Source organism: Heptranchias perlo, chromosome 6 (assembly GCF_035084215.1).
Source record: "Heptranchias perlo isolate sHepPer1 chromosome 6, sHepPer1.hap1, whole genome shotgun sequence".
NCBI classification, from domain to species: domain Eukaryota; kingdom Metazoa; phylum Chordata; class Chondrichthyes; order Hexanchiformes; family Hexanchidae; genus Heptranchias; species Heptranchias perlo.
Genome location: NC_090330.1, coordinates 20,284,957 through 20,310,142, shown reverse-complemented (window position 1 = coordinate 20,310,142; position 25,186 = coordinate 20,284,957). Strand labels below are relative to the sequence as shown.

At 39.2% G+C, this 25,186-nt stretch overlaps 3 protein-coding genes across 4 annotated transcripts in view; 2 read left to right on the top strand and 1 right to left on the bottom strand.

Moving 5' to 3' along the window:
• slc25a15a (solute carrier family 25 member 15a) overlaps nt 1–23,862 on the top strand; it is an 88,099-nt gene extending 64,237 nt beyond the window's left edge. Inside the window, exon 7 of the mRNA XM_067985890.1 lies at nt 23,364–23,862. Within this exon, the coding sequence (XP_067841991.1) occupies nt 23,364–23,383 (20 nt within the window). The 3' untranslated portion in view covers nt 23,384–23,862. The remainder of the gene's footprint in view (nt 1–23,363) is intronic.
• The window catches only part of fgl1b (fibrinogen like 1B), a 106,995-nt gene that overhangs the window by 43,846 nt on the left and 37,963 nt on the right, over nt 1–25,186 (top strand). The window lies entirely within an intron of this gene.
• tpte (transmembrane phosphatase with tensin homology) overlaps nt 1–25,186 on the bottom strand; it is a 76,264-nt gene that overhangs the window by 38,563 nt on the left and 12,515 nt on the right. For both annotated transcript variants that reach the window (XM_067985882.1, XM_067985883.1), the window contains 8 exons: nt 24,951–25,042; nt 19,809–19,886; nt 9,661–9,708; nt 6,850–7,011; nt 5,553–5,672; nt 4,011–4,110; nt 1,147–1,210; nt 718–782 (listed from right to left, as the gene is read on the bottom strand). In XM_067985882.1, the coding sequence (XP_067841983.1) occupies nt 718–782; nt 1,147–1,210; nt 4,011–4,110; nt 5,553–5,672; nt 6,850–7,011; nt 9,661–9,708; nt 19,809–19,886; nt 24,951–25,042 (729 nt within the window). The remainder of the gene's footprint in view (nt 1–717; nt 783–1,146; nt 1,211–4,010; nt 4,111–5,552; nt 5,673–6,849; nt 7,012–9,660; nt 9,709–19,808; nt 19,887–24,950; nt 25,043–25,186) is intronic.

The window sequence follows — 25,186 nt, the reverse complement described above, 5'->3', positions numbered from 1 at the left end:
GTAGGCAGCTGAGCTAAAATTACCAAAACTTATTTTATATAGTTATATTAGCCAATCAAATATCAATTGATAGCACCTTTGTTAATGGAAATCCTTTCATTAATGTACACATTTGGCATTTCTTATGTATTATTGTATATTATAGCCACATTAAAATCCATTTTCTGTTCCTGATCCAATTGAACAATGGATTCAATCTCTGAATTCTCTTTTTCTCCCTTATTTTTGCTGCGGCCACCTTATCAGCAAATTTTATAATATTGCAAATAACACTCTCCTCCAAATAGTTCATGAATAGTATAAACAGCAAGGAATCCAGAAAATACATTACATTTTTATTTGCAACTTCAGTGACAAGTTAGTACAGGCACTAGAGCATTATCCCTCAGAAAACTTGTATATTTCACCATGATCAGGTCATTAAACAATGTGCATAAAAACCTACTTTCACCCCCCGCATACAAAAGGAAACTAGCTCAGCCATATTTGCATATCAATCCTTAGACACTTGTAGAACATTTAATATGGCAAAATTGTTGGCACAACTCAATTCAGAATCATGATAGTGAATAGCAAGAGGAAAAGATAAGATAGCTGAGCCAGCCGAGCAAAACTAGATGGTTAGATATTTCAATTTAGGAATTCATAATATGGTAAATTATACATTTAAAGCAGCCAAAAGCATATCATTTTTTCATTAGGAATCATGTACTGTACCTCAATTGGATTTCTGTAGAGAGACTGCTTCCCAGAGGATGGGAATGACATGGCAATGACCCGATCTGTAAGCAGCACACAAGACCAATATTAGACACTTAATAACCGCAGATGAATAATCCTCACAAGTCACCACCATGGTACAGCACACTGGATCACTAACACTGTTCCAGAGATGCGGGTGTGGGTTAACACTCAAATTCCATATTATTGCCAACTTCAGCTGTGTCACTGTGGGGAGGCTAGGCCCTTCCCAATCAGATGAAGGGAGAGTGATCCCTGGACTGCCCAAACACATCATAACAGCTGGTTTCAAACAAACAGAGAAGCCTGGACAAAAGCTGACTGCTCCCTTAACTACAGATGCAGAGTGGAAACTAAAAAGATTCTTTTAAAAAGTAAATATTTATTAGCAAGACATCTACACACCAGTAATGTAAGTAAGGTCCAAGTCAAATCCATCCTTTTGATAGCGCCTTTTGTTTTCAGATACCTGTAAATAAAGCAGAGAGTTTTTCAATCCTCTTAGCACATTATAATAAATGACATTATACTTAGCTCTATAAAAAAACCATAGAAAATACAATATTCTGATGAAGGGTCCACACCTGAAATATTACCTTGTCTATTCTCTCCTCAAATTCTGACTGACCTGATGAGTGTTACCAGCATTTTCTGTTTTTTGTTATATAGAAAATATAATTCAGTTAATCTAGTTCAGTTCTCAGTGAGAGTGTACACATGACATCCTTAAAAAAAATTTGCACAGTCTTCTGAATTCCCATGAAGGCAAATAGCCTCAAGTTGGTTACTGGGAGTGCAAAAGCAGCCGAGAAAAAAAAAAGCACAAAATGGGTTGATAGTAGACAGCTGCTGTTGAAGAGCCAACATCAACTCAGATGTAATAAGCCAAATAATCTCCTTCTGTGCAATGACTTCAATGATTCCATTAGATCACAGTTTGCCACTTGTTGAAATCCTAGGCAACAACTCATTTAACACCCCCCGTCCCAAAGTCACATTGGACAGGATCTACTCTAAAATTAGGGATTAATATCCCCAATAAAGTTAACACTGAATCTTTCTTCCAAGAAAAATGCTTCAATCCAGGACTCACAAATCAGGACCATTACATTACATAGTTCACCACTATCTTTTCTCTTGGGTCAAGATCACCAAGACCAGTCTATTCCATGTTAGGGCGCACCATACCCTCCTTGTGAAAAATCTAACTGCGCTCCTCGTTCTTCCCTCCTCACAATCTTTGCTTTTGGCTTCCCATTCTCATGCATCAAACTTTATCCAGGCTTCCTAAAAACACCAGTTTCCCTAGAGTGCCAACACATGAATAACAACCTTGGTAGCAAGTCCTTTCCTACTGCATAGTTTCCCCAGAGGGTTTACTCCTCTGCTGACATCTTCATTCAGTACACATTCAGAAAGGCACTGCAAACACAAGATCTGGATACAACAAGTGAAACTTTAAATGCTTGTTTATTTTGTAATGTATTCTGGTTAGTTGATTGGTGGCAGTTGAATCAGAGAATGTGTTAACTTAAAAGGCAGCAAATTCAGGAAGGACTATACAGTCAGCCAAGTAAGGACTGGACTTCTACATAACATGCCCTGAATTTAGACACAGAAGTAGGAACTCTTCAAACATCTCTGCAAAGTACTTTTATTGATGAAGAAAAAAAGATGCAATTTTTAAAGTTTAACAAAATAACTCTCTAAAACCAGCCCTCTAGCCTGATGGAATATTGCTAATTTCAATCATTGTAGTGTAGTCAACTTGAAGTAGTCACTTCAGTAGTAAATAAAGGATTGTGATTTTAAAAACATCGACCAACTTCTATGCAAGAAGGGGACAGGAACACACAGCAACACAGAACCAGCTAGATCCAAACGCACTTCACTGGAACCAGCCAGAACTATAGTGGAAAGTCAAAGTAACAAATCCCCATCACACAAACACTCCACCCTCAAAACAGTAGAATTATGTACTACAATATGCAATTTGTTGTATGAACAGAATACTGAAGGTCACAGCTTGATACAATTTGCCTTCCAGGGCTTCTACTCTGCAGCACTGAATTTCTTTTCCCAGTTGTCTAGACCAATTGAAGGATTACCTCCCCACCAAACAAGTCCAGGGAGGAAGCCAAACACTGCACTTTCAATGCAGTATAGAGGACAGGCTAGGAGAGTAACAATTAAATGCAACAAACAAAAACAAAAGCTGCCTGCTTCCATCTCCATAACATCACCCGCTGCCACCCACCTGCCGCTGAAACCCTCATGACTAGATCATCTGTAGTTGACTACTCCAATGCTCTCCTAGCAAACTCTCTATTCTCATTTCTGGCTTTGTGCATTACACTGATTAGTCGTAGAGCACAGTAGTTTAAAGTGTTAAGAATTTTGTTAACATTGGGAAGATGAAATAATGTTGTACTACAAAAGCTGATGGGAACCCTAAACCCATCAGTTTAATTTTAAGGTGAGGAATGCAAATTGGAGATTTTTGTATAAATCTGTGGTCTCAACTATTTATGCAAAAGCACATTCCACTAGTGATTACATCTATGCAAGAAACTGATGGGATGAAAATCTTCTCCGGAAAGAAAATTCAAATGGTTAAATCACAAAAAGGGAGAGGACATGATCACTATACTTCAGTTCCTGATATGGTTATCATTTTACATCATAATCGGAGACAAAGAAAAAAAGGTGAAAGCAGAGTGCTTTAGTTAGCTCAAAGTTCCTTAATTTCAGTGCATAATTTTCTGGATTACTGACGATGTCCATAATATATTAAAAAATCAAAATAACCAGTTTAATATTTTCAGGCAATTTGTTACGGTTCACAGAAGAATTTTAGATTAATTTAAAAAGGTGGTAATTGCCTTTACATTCACTATTTAAAAATTTATTCTTCAGTTTCAATCTAATTTTATAAAATAATGGAATCTTTATAAAATAGTGGCATCTTATCAGTTGACATGACATTCAGATTAGTTTTGAGATGTGTCTCTGCCCAAAAAACATGAATTATTTCATAGCACCACTTACAGATCACTCCTGATCTATTGGCCAAAGTTAAGATGTACAAGTAACTCACCAAGAAATGCTTTTGCAAATTGGATGTTGTAAACACACATCATTTACAGCCCAGAAAGGGAACCAACCTATTGACAGAAGTTTTGGCATGATTCTTAAACTGACTTCTAGAAAACTGCACTGGAGTGATTCTCCTGCTATTTTAGAGCAAATGTTTCTAGTGACAAACTCACCATTCTTCTTGTGGCCTTTTCAAGATGTTTTTTCTGTGAGGCAAGCCTGAAAATTCTAACCAAGATGACCACTCGAAGTACTCGAAAGACAGTCACCACCCTGAGGAACAAAGTTAATTAGTGGAACTAGCCATTCTTTAGAAATCTAATCTTCCCTTCTGCAATAAAAGTATATAAATTATATTTCTGGTGTCCTTTGCTATAAAACAGACACGTTATAAACATCATCCACAATTTTTTTGCTGTACAATTTAAGGATTTCTCATACCTTGCATAAACACACTTAAGTGACCAAGTTCTTTGCAATTGGTTGCAGGTGCTCAAATCAAATGCCATATTTTCAGTTGGCATCACTGAATTACATGGCAATATCAATACTGTGCACACATTGCAGTGAAAGACTGAAAATATGATTGGCTCCAATAAAGATATCAGGAGCCACTAAAGATTAAGTTGTTAAAGAAATCAGCAGGAAAGTTTAGGAACTATAAATTGGATTATATCCCATTTGATAGAACAAACTGGCTATAACACTTACTCTGGTTTTCCCTTTCAAATTTAGAGAATTCGCTGGCCCACACATTATTCCTTCCTAATTATATATAGATGAGATTGGGAACTCAAGAGCAGGGAAAGTTGAAAGCTGTGTTCCACCGTCCATATAGCAGGACGATGATGCTCTAATTCATCATGGGTATAACTTAACTGGAATGCATTTTAGGAACAATTCCTCGGCCATTAAACTGCTTTACAAACATTTTCTCATCTTGAAAATTTTCCACTCCCTAGTTCATGATATCAATATCTTACGTAGTCAGCCCATTACTGGTGGCCTTCCCTTGCCCTTTTTTTAAAATATAAAAAAAGCTTGGCTCAGTTGATAGCACACACCTCAGCAGGTCATGTGCTCAAACTGCTCTCAAAACTTTAGCCCTAATCTAGGCTGGCACTACAATGTACAAGGGAACACTCCATTTTCAGAGGTGTTGCCTTGGTTTAATGCATCAGCTTTAAGGCCTGTCTGTTCTTATGGTTCAGGCAGGTATTTAAAGATCCCAGACACTTTCAAAATCCTGCCAATTGCTCTTCTCCCAAATAGCACAAGAAAGAGGAACTGGTTATTCACCTCACTATTTTGTTGGGTCTAGCTGTAAACAAAAATGGCTGCCACATTTGTCTACAATGGTCCCTGCACCATTAAGTAATTTGAAAGACACTATATAAATGCAAAGACCAAGCATTAAGTCTATATTCCGGGGGGTGGGGGGGGGGGGGAAGATAGCATCAGCCTGTAGTTAGAGGAAAATGAATCAGATATTGAATTATCTATAGATGATTGATTCAACTCAAAGTTACTAGTTTCAAATCAGCTCCCATTTAAAACCAGTGCTTTCTATTTTTAAAAAATATTTAAAAATCCTGGATTAAAATGTACAAAATATATTTTCTTTAAAATTCTGCACAATTTTAAATGTGTGTCTATATTAAGTTGAATTAGAACATCTATTTTTATTTTATGAATTTTATTGTATATAACTATACCTGGGAATAAGAGTTGCTCCACTCAAATCAGAAAATGCATATACCATTGTAATAACCTGGGTAACAACCACAATAACTGCATCCAAAATGTTAAGCTTGGAACGAAAATATACACGGAACCTGCAACACAGATTGAAAATAAAATCATAGTTGAAGTTCTATATTTGTAAATTTCCATTTCATGGCTGGAGTAGTTTTCATTACACTGTAAGCTACATAAACTGCAGTGTATAAAAGGGCGATTCCTTTGTGCCTTCCCTATCCCCCTCCTAAGCAGACTTAAGATGTCAGGTGGATCCATTTGTGTTATTTTGTTTCAAAAATGTACAAAATACAAAATGTATATTCTAGGACAAAGTTTTATTTTTTACTTGTTTGTTGAGTCAGTTATTTGAGGAAAATTAGTTTGCATGGTGGTAACCTGTCTGTTAAAATCAAAGAATGAGGAATATTATACTATGTGGAGATGAAGTATGCTTAAATCATCCTACCCAACATAGGAAAGTTACAGGACATGCATCTTTAAAATCTTGACTCAAGAACAATGCTATTTTCCTCCCATGCTGTACAAGAATCACAGCTTCAGATTAGCCCTCAGTTCATTGATAAAGAAAGTTGCAGACTTTATGCTTAGTGAAAAATAGCTTGTACTCCAAATCACTTCAAACAACAATGGGAGGGAGTGAAAGATAAACTACAATGAATAAATATCCTACTGAAGGTGCCTATGCCAGAAATTTAAGATGAAATCCTTAGCATTTGGAAGATGGCAAATAGATGATTTTAGACACACCTTTGCTGGAAGTCTGGTGAAAATTGCTCAATGCAAAAGCTTTAAAATAGAATCCAAGGGACTCTGGTCATTGGGCTACAAGGGGAATTGGCTTTTACTTTACCCAATAGCCACTGAAACCAGTTTACAATGAATCACACGCCACCTTCCTCTAGCAATGGTTGGCAAGAGATCATCAACAAATGCCTCGAATTACGTAGGCCATTCGTGCTATCTGCAACAACATGGAAATGCTATGAAATAAATGTAGTGAAATCTACATTTGATTGAGGGATACAGCAGCTATATAAAAGAAGTTAGGCGTGCAATTTTTTTGGAAATAGAATGAGAAACAAATTTTGTTCAATAGCATTGGGGAACGGAAATTTATTTCAAATAGTTGAAAGTTTTTTCTCTTTCCCTAGCCCCAACATTTGGACATAAGGATTACTCTAATTCTTAATGCAAATCATCTAAAAACAGGATTAAACATTAATACCAATCTCACTTTAAAAAAGTCCTTACCCTTCAACAAAGATTCGAAGGAGAACGTCAATAGCGAAGAAGAAGGATATAGCCAATGATACTCCTACAATTCCATGCCTAAAGGGCTTACTTTTATTTGCAGTTGACAAGTCCACAATTACAAGAACAACATCAACAATTATAAGTACGATACCAAAAATCCTGCAACAGAGGAAAAAGAAATATGAACTGGTCAGTTTCCAAATTTCTTACCAGAAAGATTTGCAGATTTTTACCAAGAGCAGGGAAATGGGATTAAAGTAGTTAGCTCCAGTTGAAGAGCTAGCACCAGCAAAGGTACAGTGGGCCAGATGGCCACCTCCTGTGCTTCAATTTCTATGATTCTAAGTTAAATAAAGCAATTGCTAAAGATTGCACTGTGTTCAAATTGAGTTTTCCAAAATAAATTGTTCAGTCAAAACTTCATACATGCTGCACTAATCTTGTTCTATTGCCTACCGTTAGAAATAATGGAACTTAAAAAATTTCATTTAATAGATGGAACACTTAGGGCTTGACTGTCCATGATTGAATGCTTTTAATTCCCTATCCTGTAAGGCAGGAACATTACTGTGCTTGTGATTCTTGTTCCCAACCCTGCTAAAAAAAACTAGCGCAACAGTGCCAGAGATAAAATGGACTCTTCACAGCAGGTTGGCACAAGCACCTTGCAATGCTATTTCATCCTCTAGTTCAAAGATAAAGTCATTTACAGCTAAATGCAAATAAGGACGTTATTTGTAATATTGCATTAGAAAAAAAAATCCACACAAAATCTTTGAATCCACAAGTCATTATATTTTTTGGCTAGTTACTCTTCAGTCCACAACAGGGACCAATATATTGCACACCAAATGGAATATACTTGAAACTCCACACAATGTAGGGGGAGGAAAGGAAGGGGTTTGGGGGGGGGGGGGGGGGGGGGGGGGGGGAAGGGGGGAAAAAAGGTCGAGGGAGAGGGAGAATGGATAGTAGCCAGGTGCTAAATTACTGCACTAATGCTATACGATTAACTTCTCACCAAAAAAGTCAAGCTCTAGACTTATTTGTCTATAAGTTTAGAGTGAACTAATTATGTGAAACAGTATCACTACGATTTGGCTGCTGGAAATACTCAGTTTTAAAAAAAAGTCACATCAAGCGGAGAGTAAATTTCAATTTTCAACAGTACAGATTGTTGATTTTACAATGTGTGGAAATTATTCAATGGACCTGCACAATGAAAATATTTGTATCCATTTACTGTACATTCTGCATGATGAAAGCACACAACCCTTCCCCTCTCCCTCCTTCCCCCCCCACACAGTGATGTCCTAATTGCAAGCGAAAATTCACCGATATCTTACGCCACGTTAGTTTGCCCACCACCCCCCCCAGCCCCCCAAAAAATCTCAGTAAGTTTCCTATCCTTTCCCTGGGACATTATCCCACCGCCATGGTCAGAAATTGCTCATGATATTGGCAAGGGAGCCTAATAGCCCAACAGGATTGGATGAGGAAAACATTGCCACCGCACCCATTCCCCACCACCTCACCTCTCCATTTAGAGTATTTTGTTGAAAATACACCAACTTCCACATCACCTGTTTCCACCCCTGCCTCAGCTCAACTGCTGCTGAAACCCTCATCCATGCCTTTGTTGCCTGCAGCCTCGACTATTCCAATGGTCTCCTGGTCTGCCTCCCATCTTGCACCCTCTGTAAACTTGATCTCATCCAAAACTCTGCCACCCCGTAATCCTAACGTGCACCAAGTCCCATCACCCCTGTGCACACTGACCTATATTGGCTCCTGATCCAGCAACACCTAGATTTTAAAATTCTCATCCTAGTGTTCAAATCCCTGGCCTCGTCCCTCCCTATCTCTAACCTCCTCCAGCCCTACAACCCAACCCTTCGCCCTCCACAGAGATCTCTGCACTCCTCCAATTCTGGCCTCTTGCGCATCCCAATTTTCATCGCTCCACCATTGCCGGCTGCATCTTCAGCTGCCTAGGCCCTAAGCTGTGGAATTCCCTCTGCCTCTCCCTCCCTCAAGTTGCTCCTTAAAACCTCTTTGACCAAGCTTTTGGTCTCCTGTCCCAATATCTCTGTGGCTCGGGGTTAAATTTTGTCCAATAATGCTCCAGTGAAGCGCCTTGGTATGTTACTACTATGTTAAAGGCGCTATATAAACGCAAGTTGTTGAAAAAGCACCAAAATTAGATGAAAACTGTCCGATCTGGCAGCCAGTCTTGGTACTTGATTTTCTGACTGTTTTGAAGGTGAAGTGCACTACAACATTACTTCACGTCTTTGCATTTTACAGTAACTGTCACAAAAGGAATTGATGTTCCATAGTATCATTTACTATCTTATAATGAGAACCTAGCCATCAGAATTAAATAAAGCATCTAGCTTAAAAGTGACAAACCATAAAAATACATTTGATTCAGCATTGCAAGGCACATTCAGTAATGTCAAAGCACATGGAGAAAGGAACTTCAATACATGGTAATTCTAAACAACTGAAAGGTTAATCTGTCTAAGTTATATACAGAACAATTATAAATGGCATGGTTTGTGTCAAATTGAAGGTTTTAACAGCAAATCATTTCTACAGAATCAAAATCAACTTGTATTAATAATTTAATTAACCTCCAAGGAACCAGGATTCCACCAGACCATCACTACAAGGTCAGCTATATACAAACTGTGCTCTTTAAAACAAACCTCTAGTTTTATTTTAAAAAGGGTAAACATGCATGCAGGTACTCTTTACATCAATGTGTTTCAGAAGACATTACAAAACGAGACATGGCCTACTTACCGGAACCAGAAGGACATTACATAAGGTGCAATTATTTTCTTGATCTGACTGCAACAAAATACAAATAATGAATCACATTAACATACATAAATATACATTTAAGTTGCAGCGTCTATAGTATTACAGTATTTAAGTTGTACAAAATAGTAATTTTCAGGCACAGTAAACTTCATTACACACATTCAAAAGGACATTAGCATCCTTAAAGTACAGTATTGGATAAATGAGCACATTTTTGCCATTTCAGTAAAAAACATGTACATTATCCATTATTCCACATTTTAACCCTAACATGACATTTTTATAATATACTTGGAATGCACATATTTTATATTCCCAATCGCTCTGTTAATCCCAAGCCAAAAAAAGGTCACCCACACTCCATTAAATAGACTATAAACTTGGGTTAAGAGGAAGAGCTTTTGTGACACCTCAGTATACTTTAAAAATACATTCAGACTTCGAAAGCTACCATTTGCCTCTCTCTGTCGACTGATCAACATCAGAAACTGCACTACACATACATGCAAACCATCAGCTTTTTAAGCCTTTTAGTCAACATTTTAACTCGGGTGTTATTTTACAAGGGAAAAAAAAATGCAACCCCATCTCCCCCACCCCCCGGTTGATACGGACAACTTCAAATCCCAATCAGCTTGATTGGATGGTGGAACTGAAGGGTCTTAGAAACAAAAGCCTAAATTTGCTGGAGCGAAGCATCTCGTAATGCGCCTGTTAGACAGACTTTTTCCCTCATCCTTCAACTCGAAAATTTCTCGCACCGCAAATTGCTAGAAGTGAGAGCCGATAATGGCACATCAAAGGCAACGGGGTATCTGGGACCTTGATGAGCAAGGGACCAACAGTATCTCCTTAACCAATCTAAGGATCGAGAAAGAAACAGAAATGACTGAGAAGGAAATAGGGTGAATTAGAATCAAAATCAGGTACAGAAAGAAAGATTGGATTGAGAGCAAGAGAAAGAAGACAAAACAAAAAAGAATTTTAAAAAAAATCTCAGAGCAATTTACTACCTGCAGGAAAGAGACTCCACAGTTTCAATTGTTGCCTTTCTGAGCCAGAGGTTGAGTGGATTGCAAGAACATAAATATTGTTATTAAAAGGGTACTTGCGCTGTTAAGTACTAGCCCTAACTTTCTGCAGCAAGTTTACATCTGTAATTAACAGGCAAATGCAGCAATTTCTTGAAACTCACCGGGAGGCTGACGGTGAGCTTCCGTTTGTGAGGCTAATGGCGGAGCAGCGCAAATCGTCCAGCAATCTGTGGCGATTCACAACTCATGGGGTATCTCTTCCTCACCACAAATTGCTGGACGATTTCCACACCAACAACGGTGTGCGCATTAAACTTGCCATTATTTTGCCAGCAAATTCTGGCCCAAGGTTACTTTCGCCCACTGTTAATTGCAGTGAACTTGAAGCAGAATGTTTTCAGATGAGCTGATTGTTTCTGACACATGTGCTCATTTGGTAATTGCCCCTTAAATTGTAGGTTTTAACAAAATACTTCTGTGGAATAAAGAGTCAACTTTTGACTAAAGTCAATTTGACTAACCTCCAGGGAACAATGTTTGTTCCTTAAGCATAACAAGCAAGTTGTTAAAATGCAGCTTTTTAAAAAAATCTAAAAAGTTGTCTTATTTGCAGACATATTTGCAAAAAAAGTTATAGCAGGGGAGGGGGAGGAAGTTATTCCTGCTGTGAATACAGCTATGAACAGTACTTCATGGTCACGATCCCATTCACCTTAGATTTACATTAGTTTTTCCTGTCTTTATGGCTATTGGTAGCATTAACCATTCATGTATTGGGATACATGATATTGTTTAACTTCTGTGTGCAGTTATTTTTGAAAATTGAAATGGGTCAGCATTTTTTGATTCTTAAACACCAAAGCAGGTTTGCGGGTTAGACAGTAAATATGTTGATATTACAAACTTTCATTATGATGTTGGAAAAGTCAAGTGGATGGAAAATTGCCTAGTGACAAAAGTCAGTAACTCCAAAACCACCCAAGACATTAAGATCAGAGAAAGGGAAATGTTGGTTTTACAAGTATTTGTATAGCACAAGTATCCTGCCTTTAGTCCATTAAACATGCAGAAGGGCCAGATATATAAAATCAGCACTAGATATACAGATGTCCTGTTACATGACAAGTTGTGACTGGGCAATATCCTGTTTGGGGAAAGTAAAGCCACCAGAGATTGAGGTAGCTCAGTACTTTGTTTAAAAATACTCTAATTCTGTTTACATAATAAAAGCAAACTTCAAACAACATGGTCTATTAAGACAAACTCTACTGACAACTTCATAGCATGCACATTTTACTAAGGAACTAAAATACATAATAAATATTTGCTCATATGAATCTCAAAAGCAGACCCAAAGGAAAAACACTTGTTAAATTAAGAAATAAAATCTCTCCAGAAACTATTAGATACATAAAGTTCTTAGTTTATCAAAATGTATCCCATACACTACAAGCAAAATTATAATTTCTATAATAGCACACACCATGTAGACTGCTAAAGTAATTAAAAGCTTGCACTCATTAAACCCAGTATACCCTCAATTTTTAAAAACATGAATTCAAGTCTTTAGCCTAAGGGTAATTTTGAAGTTTTTAATCCCAGTTTCAAGTTTTTTGTTAAACTGTGTTTCAGCTGGTTCAATGTACAAAAATGCTTGGGCCCATTGCTTTTCAGATGTTAATTTGCAGATAGCTTAGAGTCTGTGCCTCAACCATGAAAGATGGAGTCACTTCCAAAATGGTTACATTTTAAAAAGAGAAAAAAAGTTTGCAATTTCTCTTCTCGTCCTTCCCAGTGAGAAATGTTTGTCTCAAAATAAAATTTTAAAAATAGTTAAGGCTGTAGAATGGTTGGAACAAAGTATTCTGAAAGGTAGTTAAAAAAAGGCCAGTGATAATCACAGATTTTACACCACTGAGCCATGAAATCTAAGAAAGTTAAAATCTAATTTAAAAATAAAATTCTTGGGCTGTGGGAGTCATTGGCATTTATTGCCAGTCACCAGTTGCCCAGTTTGATACAACTGAATGAAGTGGCGGAGCAAGCCAAAGGGCAGTTAAGAATCAACCAGAGAGTGGGACTGGAATCACATACAGGCCAGATCACGCAAGGACATCTGGTTTCCTTCCCTAAAAGGACATTAGTGAATCAGTTGGATTTCTACGACAATCAGACAGCTTCATATTTTTAAACAAAAAAATCTGAATTCAAATTTTTAAAACTGCCACAGTGGGATTTGAGCTTATGTGCTCTGGATTATTAGTCCAACATAACCACTATGCTACCATACCCTGATATTGGGTAGGAAGGTGAGAAAATCATTGGTATGTTACCTTCATCTTGCACAAGAGTTCCAGAGGATACAAGCTAAAGTCAACACAAGATTACACTTAAAGTAATAACAGGAACAATGTACAGGACTGGAAAAGATCACAGTCCATCTCACTAGTCTTCAGACTTGGAGAATAGAACACCATCTGGTGCACTGGATTGTGGCTCAAAGCCTTCAAAAAAGATAGTTGGATCAAATCCTTAGGGTTATGAACCTAGGACAGCAAAAGTAAAAAGGCTAGACAAGTTGAAGGCAGTTAAATGCCATTTTCTTGTTCCCTTTAAAAGTTTTTATTGCCACTAGCCGAAGTGCTATGTCATTGTTCACGGGGAGTCAAGATTGAATGTAGTCTTCAGGTAAAGCTGGGTTAGAGGCTAGGCGATAATTTAGTCTTAATTTTAAAATGTCATACGTTTGATACTTTAAAAAAAGTTTCCATTATATAGTCCCATGTTCACATTTATAATGGAAACTGCCTATGTAAACTTGTCGTACTGTAGTCACATCATCCCACCAGTGGTGGCACTGCAGTTCCAACACCAGAGGGAGGGTATAATTACAGCACGGCAAGTTTACATAGGAATTTTTAGTGAAAACTGTCCATGTTTGCATTTACAGTGAAAAAGGTTGACAGGAACTACATGCAGGTGCAAGATTTTTGTTATAGATGTTCCACTTCTGCAACACAGCAGTGCATTGTTCCACAGACTGGGGGTCAGGGTCAAATTCTAAGATGTGAATGCTGACCAGTGTCCAGCAGACAGCTAGTCACTGATCTCGGCCAGACAAATCAAATGACTTGACTAAGGCAAGGTACCCAGTCAAGGGCTACAATATTGATGGGAGTCCCCATTCTAGTACCATTTCAGCACCTTCTATTTAGTAACCACAAAACAACACTCTGGTGGTACAGTACTAATTCCTTGGATCAAATCAGCATCGGAAGATTTAATGGTGGGAGTCCATTACATCAATCACATACACCAGTATCTGCAAAATAGCATTAACCTAAGACATCCTTTTATCATGTTTGTACAACTGTGCAGAAACAAGAGCCTTCAGTGCTCAACACCCAGTGTAATGATTTCATGATCTCTTTCAGAACCTTAAAATATGTATAGTAGTTTAGCAATAATGTACTCAACTAGCAACCCAGAGATTGAGAGTTGAAATCCTACTAGGATGTGAAATTAAATAAATTGGCAATTTGTGGACTAGCATCAGAAAAAGTGACCATGAAAGCTGCCATTTTGTTATAAAAACCCAACTGGTTCACTGCAGGGAAAGGAACCTGCCACCTTAGAAACACAGAAAATTGGAGCAGTAGGCCATTTGGCCCTTCGAGCCTGCTCCACCATTCAATATGATCATGGCTGATCCTCTATCTCAATACCATATTCCCACTCTCTCCCCACACCCCTTAATGCCTTCTGTATCTAGAAATCTGTCTAGAAATCTATCTACTTAAATATATTCAGTGACTTGGCCTCCACAGCCTTCTGTGGTAGAGAATTCCACAGGTTCACCACCATCAGTGAAGAAATTTCACCTCATCTCAGTCCTATATGTCCTACCCCATATCCTGAGACCCCCCAGGGGAAACATCCTCCCTGCAACTAGTCTGTCTAGCCCCGTCAGAATTTTATACGTTTCAATGAGATCCACTCTCATTCTTCTAAACTCTAGTGAATATAGGCCGAGTCGACCCAATCTCTCCTCATACAACAGTCCTGCCATCCCAGGAATCAGTCTGATTTCTTCGCTGAACTCCCTCTATGGCCAGTATATCCTCTCTAAGGTAAGGAGACCAAAACTGCACACAATACTCCAGGTGTGGTCTCACCAAGGCCCTGTATAACTGCAGTAAGACATCCTTGCTCCTGTACTCAAATCCTCTTGTAATGAAGGCCAAAATACCACTTGCCTTCCTAACTGCTTGCTGCACCTGCATGTTTGCTTTCAGTGACTGGTGTACAAGGACACCCAGGTCCCTTTGTACATCAACATTTCCAAATCTATCACCATTTAAATAATACTCTGCCTTTCAGTTTTTCCTTCCGAAGTGGATAACTTCGCATTTATCCACGTTATACTGCATCTGCCATGTATTTGCCCACTCACTCAACTTGTCTAAATTGCCTTAAAGCCTCTTTACATCCTCCTCACAACTCACAATCCCAGCTAGTTTTGTGTCATCAGCAAACTTGGAAATATTACATTTGGTGCCCTCATCCAAATCATTGATACATATTGTGAATAGCTAGGGCCCAAGCACTGATCCCTGCGGTACCCCACTAATCACTGCCTGCCATCCCAAAAAAGACCCATTTATTCCTACTATCTGTTTCCTGTCTGTTAACCAATTTTCAATCCATGCCACTATAGTACACCCAATCCCATGTGCTTTAATTTTGCACACTAACCTCTTATGTGGGACTTTATCAAATGTCTTCTGAAAATCCAAATAAACCACATCCACTGGTTCGCCCTTATCTATTCTACCAGTTACATCCTCAAAAAAACTCCAGTAGGTTTGTCAAACATGATTTCCCTTTCACAAATCCATGTTGACTTTGTCTAATGCCATTGATATTTTCTAAGTGTCCTGATATCATATCCTTTATAATACTCTGGCATTTTCCCTACTAATGTTAGGCTAACTGGTCTGTAGTTCCCTGTTTTCTCTCTCCCTCCCTTTTTAAATAGTGGGGTTACATTTGCCACCCTTCAATCTGCAGGAACTGTTCCATAATCTATAGAATTTTGAAAGATGACAACCAATGCATCCACTATTTCCATGGCTTCCTCTTTTTTCACTCCGGGATGCAGATTATCAGGCCCTGGGGATTTATCGGCTTTCAGTCCCATTAATTTCTCTAGTATTTTTCACATACTAATTTCCTTTAATTCCTCCTTCTCACTAGACTCTTGGTTCCCTAACATTTCTGAGAAGTTATTTGTGTCCTCTTCTGTGAAGACAGAACCAAAGTATTTGCTTCGTTGCTCTGTCATTTCCTTGTTCCCCATTATAAATTCTCCCATTTCTGACTAAGGGACCTACATTTGTCTTCACTAATCTTTTTACATAATTGTAGAAACTTTTTCAGTCCGCTTTTATGTTCCTTGCAAGTTTACTCATTCTATTTTTCCCCTCTTAATCAATCTCTTGGTCCTTCTACCTTAGCGGCATAGTCGACTCTTGGTGCCCTCGGAAGTGGCCAGCATATCATGTACTAACAATTCCTGCAGGATGGGCAATAAACGTAACCTTGCCAGCATTGCCCACATCCAGAGAACAAATTAATAAAAAAAGAGTTGAATTTAAAAAATAGGGCAATGAATTGAAAGAAATTGAGTCAAACTCTTTCCCATAACACCCAAATGGTGGAACTCCTTTCCCTCCCTTAATCTTTAGGCTTTTAAAATCCAAGCTGGACATTACTGAGGTTAAAAAGAATGAAGTAAACTGACAAATAATGATTCAGTAGAGTCCTGCATTATGGGCCTTGACCTTGGGCATTAAAAACAAGTATAGCCACACTGAATTGGTGGTTTCAGCAAGTTTTTTTTTTAAAAGCAGCCATAGTCCACAATGCAGGACCATGACGTTTGCTTTTTCGTGGTCAAGTTTCTAAACTCGTTCAGGACAGAGCCTCACAGAAATGTGTAGGGAAGATGGTGGCTCTGAGATCACCACGAGGCTCAGCAGAAACCCACTTACATTGCTCGCACTGATTTTCAGAATCAATTTTGCAGGAGTCAGCTTAGCTCAGCTGGCACTACTCTTACCTCTGAGCAAAAGGGTTTTGGGTTCAACCTCAACTCTAGGACTTCAGCGTGTAATCTTGGCAGACACACCAGTGAGGTATTAAAAGACGGCTGCATGGTCAGAGGTGCCATCCCTCAAAAGGAGACACTGCCTATCTATTCTAGTGGTTCAGGTTGATATTATTCGGAGAGCGAGGAGTCCTCCTGGTATCTTGGCCATCAATCCTCTTACCTCAAAAAGGTGTTAACTGCTCATTCATCACATTGCTGTGCACAAAATGGCTGCCACATTTATTTACATAACTAACCACACATCAAACTAGTTCATTCAGAGTTCACTTCTGAGAGATACACAATATAAATGCAATCTTTCTTGGCCTAATGTTGATTTTTTTTTTTGGGGGGGGGGGGGGGGGGGAAAGCAGTGAGGGATGTGTACTCCAGCTGCAAGATCCATGTAGGGATAGATGGAGACTCACCTGAGGACATTCCTCTAAAAAAAGGGGAATGAAGCAAGTTTGTCCACCACCGCCCTTCCAACTCAATGTCTTAATCAATGAAGTGTTGGATGGCAAACCTTAAAGTATTGCAGCATTCCTTTTGGAAAATTTTGTATTGTAAATGGCATCATCTGGTGATCCGGTGCACTCTACTCACCATCTTAGCAATGGACTACCTAGCAGGACATGGTCCAAATCCTTCACTTGGTGAGTGTCCCCATGTGAAGGATTTGGATTTTACACAGCTCAAGAGGAGCTCTTGAATGTATTTTTTTTGCAAGGTACAAAATGGTGTATCTCAATTGTTGATTCATATGGTACCTGGAAGCCTTGGTGGATATCAACGTGTTTCAGGACCTCACTTAGAAAGGGCAAAGGGAACATTATTTTTCAATGACACCAATGCAGGTTAAACTTATGGCATTACAATATGTGTCCAAAAATTTTTCCATCATGGTCCAGATGACTAGGCATGCAACAGAAGGGCTTCTTTCATCTCAAGTGCACGATCCAAAATCTACTGTAAAGCAGATTTGTGGCAAAAAAAGGAACTTTTGCACTGAGGGACATCTCTGACCAACCCATCACCAAGCACCCTGGAGGAAAAGTGTCAGCCTCAAGGCAGGCACATTTCTGTGCCAAACCCCTCAAATGAAGACCAAATAAGCCACAGCATTGGGGGGACATCATGGCTACTGGCATGTCACAAGCTGTCTTGCAAAAGGTCCTTTCATCATGAAGATGAATGTCTGGCCACCAACTGATGAGGAATCTCTTTCAGCAGCTAAAAAAGGTGTTATATGATGGCTAGGTATAACAACAAATACTCATACATGCAGGGCTTGGCACTCTGCATGGAGGGGCAAGCAGCTACTGCTGATGCTCCACACTACACCTGGCAGAACCATTTGTTGGTATGCGTCCATTACATAGCAAGGATGGCTCCGGCATTGCATTAACATTGAATGGTGAGCAGCACAACTCCCCAGGCCACACACGAGGAGTTCTTACTACCTATTGTCCATCAGGTGAGGGCTTAAACCCATGCCCTTTATGTGTCAGCCATGGCTCAGTGGTAACACTCTCATCACTGAGTCAGATGGTTGTGGGTTCAAGTCCTGCACAAAATCTAGGCCCACACTCCAGTGCACTACTGTGGGAGTGCTACACTATCAGAGGTACCATCTTTTGGATGAGACGTTAAACCAAGGCCCCGTCTGCCCACTCAGATGGACGTAAAAGATCCCATGGCACTATTTCAAAGAGCAGGGGAGTTCTCCCTAGTGTCCTGGCCATTATTTATCCCTCAACCAACATCACAAACAGATTAGCTGGTCATTATCACATTGCTGTTTGAGAGATCTTGCTGTGTGCAAATTGGCTGCCACATTTCCTACATTATAACAGTGACAACACTTCAAAAAAACATTTAATTGGCTGCAAAGCGCTTTGGGATGTTCTGAGGTCATGAAAGGCGCTATACAAATGCAAGTCTCTCTTTTCTTTTTCATTAATTGTCCAATAGCCAATTAGTGACTATCTGAGTTTTGGTGAGGGGAGTAACTCTTTGGGCTAGCGTTAACTCCAAACAATATGTCTGATGATGGCAGATTGGAATGGACAACAATCTGTGGCAGACTCCAATACCTAAACCAGGCAGGCCCACAATACTTCAGGGAGCACTGTTGTTAATGATTTACCCAGAATGATCTTGGCTGGGCAATGCTTTGAGAAGCTGGCGAGCTGCATGGTTTTTGAATCCAGCAGCGCTCCCACATGGGGGAGGGAGGGAAAGGTCCTAGAATTTGCTCTTATCAATCAATATTTAAGCCCTCTGGGTTTGACGAGACACACACACCCCTCAATACTGGGAAAACAAACTACCTCTAGATATCTCAGCAGTTTTGGTTTGGAGAATCAAGATGGTGATGAGTTTCTACACATCACACCTAGTTGATCAGAACAGCATTTTATTTTTTAAAAAACGTATTTGTAATACCAGAGTGTGAAGCAGCATAAATATCACTTTCAGTCACAGTCCACAAAGTTAAAAGGGAACACACAAAGACAGCCAGATCATATCCATAGTAATCCCTCTTCATACAAGCCTCTTACCTAATCAGTTATGCTTCTAAATGTTAACTATGCAAAAACAAATGTTTAATTCACTGTCTTTTGCTTTGTTGATTCTCTTTCCACTAGAATGCTTAGTCATCCACTTCCCCCAACACAGTTTCTTCCCACTACATACACTGGAAAACATATTCTTTGCTTTAAATGCAAGAAATCTGTTTTTGCATTAATTACACTACCTTTTCAGCCTCCTTCATTGTACAAAAACCTAATTGAAAGTACAATACTAAGATCGACTACTTGCAGCTAGAATATTAAAAAGCTTACAATAAAAACACTAATCGAAGGCACTGCATCAACAGGAAACAAAGGGCTTTTATTGACATCACATTTTGTTATACAATTAAAATTCACACTTACTTATACCAGGTGTCTGGTCCAATACATTCCATTTTTCCATCATCTATTTGCACTTTGGCTTCCATGTCATCACTGAAACTGCCAGAAGAGTAAAATCAGTACTCCAAAAAGTTGTTACAGCCACTGTATGCTATTTACAGTGTAATAAATACTTCTAAAATTAATGGCTGCACCAATCTCAAAAGACTATGGCCTGGACAAAATTTGTGGTCGAGATACTGTGCACTTGAGCTATCAATTGTGATTGTCTTTGGACACAAGTCAAGTTTACAAACACAAAGACTACATTGCAAATACTGTATGCAAAACAGTCAGGATTTTTTTTTAAAAACAGCATGTGGTATCTTTGTTCACAATGGATTTTGCTAGCAATCTTGTTCCACATGAAAATCAAAAAGGAAAGTACACTGCAAAGAGTGTTCACACATCCATTTTAAATATATTTAGCAGACTAAACAAAAACATAGCCCGAGGCAGTACAAGTACTTAGCGACTTCATACAATTATGGATTTTCTTTACCAAGCTAACACTAAGCAGACTTGTTTTGACACAAGTCTGTAGCTAAAGCCAACTGGAATGCATGATACTTGCAATATTAACAACACATTCAGTACCCTCTAAAAATCAATCCATTTAACATGGGGAGGGAAAAAAAAAAGCTCAATTCCTTAGTCAAAGCACAACAACTAATCTCAAAAGGATCTGAATTACCATCTCACCTTTTTAAGTTTCTTGGTCACAATAGATTGTTGTATCGCTCAAGTCATCAAATCTAAGCAAGACTAGGTGTACAATAAACAAAGAGGGGTTGGACTTAGTTTGGGGAACAACACTAATCAGGTGTCTTTTGTTGTTCATAAAAACTGGGCAGCATGTCCAGTTTTTAAAAAGAACAAGAGCTCGTATCTCTTGATAGAGAATGGGAGAGAGGATAAAATTTCCCTCTCTTCGCATTCAGTCACCTCGTGTGGGGACAGGCGACCACCGCCTCAAAAACATACTTGCCAAAGCCTCAAGCCACCCACTAGGAGGTGAACCAGTGCAACCCAGGGCAACCTACTTTTGCTTAGCAAATCCGATGATTTCCCAGTCTCATTGGGCTGTCACTTTATTACTAGAGACATTGGGAAAGGAAAGAAAAGAGTCAGGTTTCATTCTACGCTTTGAAAAGGATTCAGGAACAGCAGTATAGGCAAAATAACTTTAGCAACAATTCCAAGGTAGGCAGTTACTGTGACCAGTCAACTCTGGTTTCATATAGTCACTATATTACGTTTAGCTACAGGCCAAAATGCAAAGTGATACATTTCGGTAGGAAGAAAGAGGAGAAGCAACATAAACTAGAGGGCACAACTCTAAAAGGGGTACAGGAACAGAGAGATCTGGGGGTATATGTGCACAAATCGCTAAAGATGGCAGGCAGGTTGAGAAAGTGGTTAAAAAAGCATACAAGATCCTGGGCTTTATAAATAGAAGCATACAATACAAAAAAGTACAGAAGTCATGATGAACCTTTTTAAACACTCGTTCAGCCACAACTGGAGTATTGTGTTCGGTTCTGGGCACTGCACTTCAGGAAAGATGTGAAGGCCTTAGAAAGGGTGCAGAAGAGATTTACTAGAATGATTCCAGAGATGAGGGACTTCAGTTACGTGGATAAACTAGAGAATCATAGAAGTTACAACATGGAAACAGGCCCTTCGGCCCAACATGTCCATGTCGCCCAGTTTATACCACTAAGCTAGTCCCAATTGCCTGCACTTGGCCCATATCCCTCTATACCCATCTTACCCATGTAACTGTCCAAATGCTTTTTAAAAGACAAAATTGTACCCGCCTCTACTACTGCCTCTGGCAGCTCGTTCCAGACACTCACCACCCTTTGAGTGAAAAAATTGCCCCTCTGGACCCTTTTGTATCTCTCCCCTCTCACCTTAAATCTATGCCCCCTTGTTATAGACTCCCCTACCTTTGGGAAAAGATTTTGACTATCGACCTTATCTATGCCCCTCATTATTTTATAGACTTCTATAAGATCACCCCTTAACCTCCTACTCTCCAGGGAAAAAAGTCCCAGTCTATCTAACCTCTCCCTATAAGTCAAACCATCAAGTCCCGGTAGCATCCTAGTAAATCTTTTCTGCACTCTTTCTAGTTTAAATAATATCCTTTCTATAATAGGGTGACCAGAACTGTTCATAGTATTCCAAGTGTGGCTTTACTAATGTCTTGTACAACTTCAATAAGACACCCCAACTCCTGTATTCAATGTTCTGACCAATGAAACCAAGCATGCTGAATGCCTTCTTCACCTCCCTATCCACCCGTGACTCCACTTTCAAGGAGCTAGGAACCTGTACTCCTAGATCTCTTTGTTCTATAACTCTCCCCAAAGCCCTACCATTAACGAAGTAGGTCCTGGCCCGATTCGATCTACCAAAATGCATCACCTCACATTTATCTAAATTAAACTCCATCTGCCATTCATCGGCCCACTGGCCCAATTTATCAAGATCCCGTTGCAATCCTAGATAACCTTCTTCACTGTCCACAATGCCACCAATCTTGGTGTCATCTGCAAACTTACTAACCATGCCTCCTAAATTCTCATCCAAATCATTAATATAAATAACAAATAACAGCGGACCCAGCACCAATCCCTGAGGCACACCGCTGGACACAGGCCTCCAGTCTGAAAAACAACCCTCTACAACCACCCTCTGTCTTCAAGCCAATTTTGTATCCAATTGGCTACCTCACCTTGGATCCAGTGAGATTTAACCTTATGTAACAACCTACCATGCGGTACCTTGTCAAAGGCTTTGCTGAAGTCCATGTAGACCACGTCTACTGCACAGCCCTCATCTATCTTCTTGGTTACCCCTTCAAAAAACTCCATCAAATTCGTGAGACATGATTTTCCTCTCACAAAACCATGCTGACTGTTCCTAATCAGTCCCTGCCTCTCCAAATGCCTGTAGATCCTGTCCCTCAGAATACCCTCCAACAACTTACCCACTACAGATGTCAGGCTCACCGGTCTGTAGTTCCCAGGCTTTTCCCTGCCGCCCTTCTTAAACAAAGGCACAACATTTGCTACCCTCCAATCTTCAGGCACTTCACCTGTAGCTGGGGTTGTTCTCCTTGGAACAGAGACGGTGGCGAGGAGATCTGATCGAGGTATTCAAAATAATGAAGGGTCCAGACAGAGTAGATAGAGAGAATCTGTTCCCATTGGCGGAAGAGGACACAGATTTAAGGTGATTGGCAAAAGAACCAAAGGTGATGAGGAAAACTTTTTTTATATATAAACACAGTAAGTGGTCAAGATCTGGAATGCACTGCCCAAGAGGGTGGTGGAGGCAGATTCAATCATGGCCTTCAAAAGGGAACTGGATAAGTACTTGAAAGGAAAAAATTTGCAGGGTTACGGGGAGGGGATGAGGGAGTGGGTCTAGCTGGATTGCTTTTGCATGGAGCTGGCGCGGACTTGATGGGCTGATTGGCCTCCTTCCTTGCTGTAACCTTTCTATAATTCTATGATTCACTTCTAGCCGTACAACATCAGGCATGAATAGAACTGGATCAACTTTTTGTTCAGCAAAAAGTAGAGAGATAAGTTTCAGATTAGGATGGCGTGAAGAGAATGCTGAAACTGGTCAACTTCACAAGCTGAATGTCATCACCTTGGAAGCAGTTGATCATATTTGCAACCATCCAACATGGGTGAGAAATTAATGCTGCTATTAGGTAAACCACACACATGGAGTATTGAAATGTGCTTTGAATCCTGAAGACTACATTTTAAAATGAGAGTACTTTAGCTAAACATTAATAAAAATAAAATTCTGCACAAACTATGAGGAGCTACTCTCAATGGAAGTTAGGTGTTTTGTCCCTCACTTTCCCTGCTCCTCCCATTACTTCAGCTTTACAGACAAATACAATAATCGATTCAAAAAGTAATTTATTAGTCACTTTTCCTTCTTTCCCCATCCCTACACCTTTGTTAACCTACCTCTCTCCTACCATACCTAGCAGTGATGCAGTAACATACACAAAACCTGAAATACATAGGTTTAATTCCTGTTATGGGGAGTTGCAATCTGATCCAGGGTGGGGGGGCACAGAACAGGCCTGGGGAGGTGGAAGAAGTATAAAGCACGTGTGTGATAGGTAATATTGAAGGAAGCTAGTTACCTTCCATTACGATATTTTTGAAAGCGTATGCTATGCTAATGTTTGGGTATAATACATCCTGTAAACACTATCGCTCTGACCATCTAGCAATTTTATTGAAAGCCAAATACAATAAGTCTACAGATCAACAGTCCACAATTAATACAAATTGCAGGATACATTGCATAAATATAATTTATATGGGGCTAGAAGCAATAGAAGGCAGCACATCCAGTATTACAATGAAAGTTCCCTTGCACCAGCAAATTGCCATTCCAAAAGTTCCAGATTTCAACTGAGTTGTGCGAGGAGGAAAAATAAGTCAAAACAAAACCGAGACTTGAAGAAGCTTTTCCACATGGAACCTTTTTAAAAGCTCCCTAATAGATCAAATAAACTATATCAGAGAAACAGAACTAAGTGATGCAATAATAATCATTTCAAGCATTTCCATAAAAAAAATAGAAGTTCACTTTTTTAAAAAAAATACAGCACAAACAGTTTAAACTAATGCTGATACACTGACAATGAACACTTACATTCAAACCTATAATAGGGTGCACTGGAACACTAACACTCTGCACCACTTGGTTCAAATTTGTGTCACTTGGACACAAAGTCTCAGATTAACCAACTTAACTTTGAAAGAAGGCAATCTGTCTGAGGTCCCTAAATTTCTATCTTGGTCAGTGAGATTTTGTAACCATCATTTAGCTTAGTCATTAGTTGGAAAACATTAACCATCTGAAAACAATAATCATAAGCCTCAAGTTTTGACAGGCAAATTGTATGGAATACAATAAATGTTCACAAATAAAAATGTACTTAAAGAACTGCACTCATTTCTTTAGTCATGTGAAGAAATTGATGATCATTTCAGGTGGGGGAAACAAAGAAGAAAGAGAATCACAATCCACCTTCAAGCTTCTGTTGTGAAAAGCAGTAATAAAGCATTTACTCACTCATCAGCTTCAACATCGAATCCATGGTTGTATCTGACAGCTGACATGTCGCAATCACTGGGCCTCAGTTTGTTGCTTTCACAATCAACACCCTGAGCATAAAAATAGTAGAGATTTAAGAAAAACACATGCTGGAAATAAAAAAATCAGAAAATAATGGAAATACATTGCAGGTGTTGTTAACATTTTATGTTGAGATGCTTCATCAGATTTCACTGACCATTCTTCCCTCACCC